Source organism: Andrographis paniculata, unplaced genomic scaffold, assembly GCF_009805555.1.
Source record: "Andrographis paniculata isolate CXL003 unplaced genomic scaffold, ASM980555v1 Contig69END, whole genome shotgun sequence".
Taxonomy (NCBI): Eukaryota; Viridiplantae; Streptophyta; class Magnoliopsida; order Lamiales; family Acanthaceae; genus Andrographis; species Andrographis paniculata.
The window spans coordinates 5,257,198-5,263,710 of NW_026137605.1; the positions used below are offsets into that span (position 1 = coordinate 5,257,198).

Genomic DNA, 6,513 nt, shown 5'->3' on the forward strand with positions numbered 1-6,513 from the left:
AAATGCGTTGACAAATCATAGGTAAGTTTGTCCTTTTTTTCGTTTGATTAGGAAAGAGAATTCAATGTGTTTAGGATACGCTCGCTGCTCGTAACGGCAGTTATTACCGATTGTAGTTTTTTCCCAGCAGAACTTTTCAATAATTGTTGTTCTATGTTCATGCGTGTGGCTGATATTTTAAAACACCAGCTTTTGTCCTCTTGAATGCATCCAAATCTTTTTAGTGGTGTGAGAGGTGAACAGAGACTTACCTGGTCTAGTTTGGAGATTCAAAAGTCATAATTTAAGAAATAAAAAAAAAATGATTGTAATGTAATGTAACGTAATACAAGCGGGCAGCAGCAGGTACGGTAAGGTACTAAATTCAATTCAATACACACACATCACGTGACATGCAACAATCCCTCCCACAGCCTCTCTGTCCGGGTAATGATAATAGCAGGCAAAGCGAGATCAAGATAATAGCAGGCAGCTAGCTAGCTAGCTGTTAATACTTACTATCATTCTTATTGTCTTGGTTGAGAAGACAGAGTATTTGGATCCAACGAAGAAGAATCCGCAGCAGCAGCGGCGGCGGCGGCAGCTCCGGTGTTGGGTCCAGGAGGAGACATTGGCAACTTTCCTTCCGATTCCACAATGGGTACTGCTGCTGCTGGAACTTCAATCTGATCAAATTTTGTTGGACGCCGTGGCCGCCTTCTCTCATAGCTGCCGCGACTTCTGCTCCTGCTCCGGCTGCGGCTTGACCAGCTGCTTCTGCTTCTGCTCCTGCTTCGACTTCTGCTATAACTCCTCCTATCTCTGCTCCAACTTCTGCTTCTGCTCCTGCTCCTACTCCTACTCCTACTCCTACTCCTGTCCCCGCTGCTTCTGCTCCGACTGCGGCTTCTACTGTAATCCCACGTTCGAACTCTTTCAGGGCTTTGGCTCATACTTCTCCCCCTACTTCTATCTGGGCTGTCCCTGCGATTATCAAATCGTCCTCGCCCACGCCCTCTACCCCGCCCTCGTGTATCCATATTGTTGAACCGATCATGTGGACCACCATGTCCACCCCTTTCCCATCCAATCCGACCACCGGATCCACCAAAACCGCCATCCCTTCCCCCCACACGCCCACGCCCACGGCTGCCAAAGCCGCCATCCCTCATTCCTCCACGACCACTAAAACCTCCATCCCTAATTCCCCCACGCCCTCCATCCCTCATCCCTGCACGACCGCCAAAGCCCCCATCCCTTGGGGCACCACGACTGCCCGAGTCCCAACGACCACCACCACCATCAGCAGCATCAAAACGACTCATACCACCTCTATCCTTGCCAAAAGTAGGTCCACCACGTACTGCTATATCCCGTATCTCAGTAGGCACAACTTGATTAGCACCTTCTAAAACTTTAATAAGGTCAGGAGCATACTTCCAGTCTTGCTCCGAGAAGAAAGTGTATGAAACCCCTGTAGCACCAGCTCTCCCAGTTCGCCCAATACGGTGAACATAGTCTTCAATACCGGTTGGGAAGTCATAGTTTATAACCACCCTGCACACCAAATATCAAACTAGTAAAAAATAAATATCCAACATAGAGAATGCTAACTAACCTAAGAACTAGTAAAGGGAATGGTAAGACATTGCTGTCATGATGCCAGTGCAAAACTATTGACCTTATGTCTCTTATATCAAGTCCTCGAGCAGCAACATCAGTAGCAACAAGAACCGGGGCTTTGCCCATCCGAAATTGATTCAAGACCCAGTCTCGCTCGCCTTGAGATTTGTCTCCATGTATTGCAGCTGCCCCAAAGTAACGGCCAAGGCTACGTGCTAGCTGGTCACACAACTTCTTAGTAGAGCAAAATATAATGACCTTTGAACCACGTTCTTGGGATCTAAGAATTTGTTCCAGCCGCCTCTGCTTCTCCATTTCAGGGACTACTTCAACATACTGCATGGAAGTAACTCTTTAGAGAAGGGAATTGATAATTGTACAAGGAAAAAGTCATTCCAGAAAGTTTAACATAATAACTATGAAAGATGAGAACAAAATTGAAGGTGTGAAGATAACTGATTTCTCCTGCCACACATCATATCATTTTGAACACCAGAATAATAATGGACTTTCACAGGCAAAACATTCATTTTACAAGTAATTTTTACATAAAGACCAAAAGACATTAAGAAATAATTTAGTTGGAAGTAGGGCAAATGTCATGGCACAAATAACTAGTAAAATGATTTTAGAAGCCAACTGAGGCAAACAATGACCTGTGTAATAGATTTGTTTGCAGCAAGTTCATCAACACTGCCAATGTTGACCTGTACTGGGTTGAAAAGAAGATCGCTTGCTATCTTCCGGACTTCTTTGGGCCACGTTGCAGTATACATAAGTGTTTGCCTTCTTGGAGGAATTTCATTAACAATCTTACGAATCTGTGGCTCAAATCCCATATCCAGCATTCTATCAGCCTCATCAAGAACAAGGAGTGAGACCTGCCTAAAGTCAATCCGCTTCATTTCAAGTATGTCGTTAAGTCGACCAGGAGTTGCCACAACTATATCAGCCCCGCGATCTAGCTCTTTCAGCTGAGGGCCTTTAGGAGCCCCGCCATATAAGCACTACCAAGGTAACCAGTTGCCCATTTCAAAAAATATATAAGCATGTATTAATACTAATTACAAAGAATGAGATCTGATGGTCTACCGTGCAGGACACTCTCGAGGATTGACCAAATTTGATTGCTTCATCCTGGATTTGGGTGGCAAGCTCCCTAGTTGGAGCCAATACAAGTACTGTTGGACCATTCCGAGGATTGTTATGCCGCCGTCTGATATGAATGAATGCAGGGATCAAATATCCCAATGTTTTCCCAGAGCCAGTCTTTGCAATAGCAACTACATCCCGGTTTTGTAAAGTAATGGGCCATGTTTGAGCCTGAATTGGAGTGGGAGCCGAAAAACCCGCAAAATGCATCTGCAATAAAATAGAGAAAATATGACTCCAAATATAGTTTTGAAAACAAGGCTGCACACCGCACAATGTAGGAAATGTTTAGCCTAATGCTAGCTGATAAATAGTTTTTACAAGAAAAAAGAGAACAAAACCCCAAATAATGAATGCTTAAAGAAAAAATCATGAGTGTGGTTGCTTACTGAAGCAACTTGTAGCAAAAAATGGAGGAAATAAAACAGAAGCAGAGCCAATAAGCTAGTAATCCCAGTCACGTATATAGTGTGAATTGGATGAAGCACCCTTCAAGAAATAGTGCTATAGGAAGGCTCCAACAGTCCATTTTTGCAGCCTCAAAAACCGAGAATAGTTGTTGTATAGACATGAGCATAGCAGTGCAGCGTACGACATGTGCTCCTCCTGTGGAGCAAATATCGCACCTGCGTCAAGTTAGATCTGATAAGCTAAAAAGCATGAATTTCATGAATCTAGTCGAATGCTGGGCAAAACTCTCATCATAGAATTATCAAAAATAAATGAAACAGGTTCAAGCACTTACCTCCTGTAGTATTTCTGGCGGAAATCCAGTAGCATCAAATGTCATATAAGGAGCTGGAACATCTTCTCCCTATATAAAATTAAACAGACAAATATAAACTTAATTCAAATAATCATGTGAAGACATCTAAATGAAAATATCTGTAATAGACACCAAGGCTCCTTGTACTATAACCAAAATTATTTAAGTCAATGGGAACACTGCAAATCACAAGCAACAATGACACATGCTTTCCAATTGAACTTAATATATGAATTGTTGATATTGGATCTATGGCTTGTATGGAAGAGAAATGGAAATATCTGCATATTCACTTAAAATGCTCAGATCGATATGTTTGTTCATAAACAATAATTGCAAGGTGTGCATTGACATCTCTTCCATACAATAAAGAAGAATTGTTTGACAAGATGTATTGCCATTCCTCAGAAAATGTGTTGCAGCGCATTAGTTAAAGGAACACAAGAGAATGTACAAATTGAATGATTTGATGCTACTAAATATTCAGAGATAACTAATGCATGAAATACGTACAGTGGCTGTTACTTCGTGCTTTTGACGATAAATTTCAGCTGCAGATAACTGGGTAGTAGGATCAGAAGGTCTTGTCATTGCTGAAGGAGGCCTCACAAAAGCATTGCCAGGATAAGGCAGGGCAGCAGATGAAAGATCATAGCCACCATGCAAGGGAGGCCCTCCATTAAAACTGCCTGGAAGATTGGGGACAGAGTTTTGAGAAGGCAATTCGCTCATCCTTGCTTCCTGATAAAATAAAATAAAAAGAAAAAAAATGAAATGTCAGTATTATAACAAAAAACAAAAAAAAAAAATCCATGGCTTTGCAGATGTATCTTGCATAAAACTTGTAAACTATAACCGGAAAGTAACATTACTGAAAGATTTCCGTGCATGTAAAAATACTCTAGTTGTCGAGCATTCCATGCCAAATAACATTTTACCCAAAAAATTTTACAAGGAGGCAACTGTGCATGATGTCCAACAAATTTACCTGTTGATTTCTTGTCATAGGTAACGGTGCGAGTTTGGGTAGCTGATGAGTCAATATATTGGCATCCTTTGTTGTATTATAAAAATATTCATTTTTAGCCCTAGCAAGATGGCTTTCGTCATATTGCATCTTGCCATGCATCAGCCCAGTGTCAAGTTGAGTTTGAAACCTAGAACCATATTGTGGATGTGTTGGTTCTACCCCTTTTTGTTGCACCTGAACTGAAGGGTTGTTATGTTGCACATTAGCAGATGATCCACCATATGGCAGACTCGGTCGAACGTTCATGTTTTGTGTGTGCGGGGAATTAGTTCCAACTGACAAGTTCTGCACAGGTGCCCCAGTTTGTTGAACTGTCGAAAACACAGGTTGATTCACCTGCTGAAACTCAAGATCATCTCTGTGAGGGACTCCCATTTTTGGTTCATGGTGATGTGGAAATGACTGTCCCTGAATTACACGTTGATGCGATGGTGAAACTTTTTTTCCTTGAAAATAATCAGTATCATCTCTGGGACCAAGATCCACTTTATGATCTTGTCTGTTAGACATCTGATTCAAATGCTGAGACTGTTGGGAGGAGCTTTGTGGTCCTTGAAGTGGCATGCTCTGTTGAGGCACCATGAACTGCGCGTGCTGAGGAGTGAATTGAAAACCATGTGAACTTCCCATTTGTGTACCTGGATACATTTGTCCATGCTGAACACGGGGCATTGGCTGATAGGGGGATTGGTGCCCTGGCTGCATAGGAATTTGCTGCACAACTCCCTGATGCCCGGGCTCAATATGCATTTGCCCCAGAGGGGCCTGATGCTTTGTTTCCTCAGGAGCCGAAGGGGCCTGCTGCCTCGTCAGCCCCAAATGTGAACCTTGCAGCTGCCCAGGGGCCACTACTTGCCGGCGAGTGCCCTGTGGTGCTAACTGACTCTGTTGCTGCAAGGATGAACTTATAAGCATCCCCTGTGGATGCTGAGTTTGCATCAAGTGATGGTTTTGGATACCGTCGGGCTGTGAGGCTTTGACTGAAAGTACAGCATTCGTCGTAGATGTGGATGCTACAGGTGGGGGCCTAGAAGGCAAAGGTGGTTGTAAAGTCGAGGGTTTTTCATACTGGGTAACATTTGTTTCAGGATTCCAGTAATACAAAACGCCTGTGCTTCCATCAATTAATCCTTTCCAAGGTTCAGGTAGAGTTGGATCATCTGGAGCATATCTGGGCCCTAGGGTACTCGGGGATGCCTCAGCCGTGGCCATTCAAAACTCACTGCACTGCACTGCACCATCCAATGACATTCTATCCCCAAATTACTCAAGTTTATATGAATTATAGCATATTATAAAAGCATATTAATAATCAAATCAAAGGGAGGCTCAGCCCCAAATCACCCAACAACGCAAAATCTACACACAAATATCAAAACAAACCGGCACAAAGAACCCTTCACCACACCCAAAGCAACCCCTAAAGCAAAGAATAGAAGCTTACAGTACAGGAGGGGACAAAAATAACACCACAAACACAACCGCAAGCCGACGACGACGAAGAAACCCTTTGTAGATCGAAACCCCAAAATAGGGGAATGGATTCGTGCCAAATCTCCACAATCGAAACAAGATAAAGGCACCACAGAAGATATACCACCAGCCACAGAGAATCGCGCGAGAGAACTTGGAGAGAAAGTTTAGAGTGAGTAAGTGAGAGAAGATGAAAATGAGAGATTGCAGCGGCTGCTCTCTCTCCTAATTTACCCTAATTTAAATTATATTATTATATAGTAGATATAAATAAAAATAGTCTGTTTAAGATAGGAGTAAAAATCATTTTTGGTCCAACTCAATATCAAAATTATTAATTTTGGTTTCATTTAAAAAAAATTATTAATTTTAGTTCCATTCAAATACAAATTTATCAATCTTAGTCAAAAAAATTGTTAGGCCATGTTAGCTTGAACACGGCCGTGTTGGATGACTCATAAGGTGACTGGGCGTCCCAGGCAGCCAACAC

At 42.5% G+C, this 6,513-nt stretch overlaps 1 protein-coding gene across 1 annotated transcript; it reads right to left on the minus strand.

Moving 5' to 3' along the window:
• Positions 1-282: 282 nt before the first annotated feature.
• Positions 283-6,244, minus strand: LOC127263656 (DEAD-box ATP-dependent RNA helicase 46-like). The gene is made up of 8 exons (XM_051292788.1): positions 5,995-6,244; positions 4,509-5,782; positions 4,034-4,261; positions 3,500-3,568; positions 2,695-2,964; positions 2,259-2,609; positions 1,661-1,938; positions 283-1,536 (listed from the first exon to the last, which is right to left on the minus strand). The coding sequence occupies exons 2-8, from the start codon at positions 5,760-5,762 to the stop codon at positions 507-509; spliced, it is 3,480 nt and encodes a 1,159-aa protein (XP_051148745.1). The 5' UTR covers positions 5,763-5,782; positions 5,995-6,244; the 3' UTR covers positions 283-506.
• Positions 6,245-6,513: the final 269 nt, after the last annotated feature.

Excerpts from the sequence above, each read along its gene's own strand:
- LOC127263656 (XM_051292788.1), bottom strand. The coding sequence starts at position 5,762 with ATGGCCACGGCTGAGGCATCCCCGAGTACCCTAGGGCCCAGATATGCT. Across the intron at positions 3,569-4,033 it reads AGCACGAAGTAACAGCCACT|GGAGAAGATGTTCCAGCTCC; the intron begins GTACGTATTTCA and ends AATTTTATATAG. Across the intron at positions 2,610-2,694 it reads CCTCGAGAGTGTCCTGCACG|TGCTTATATGGCGGGGCTCC; the intron begins GTAGACCATCAG and ends TTACCTTGGTAG.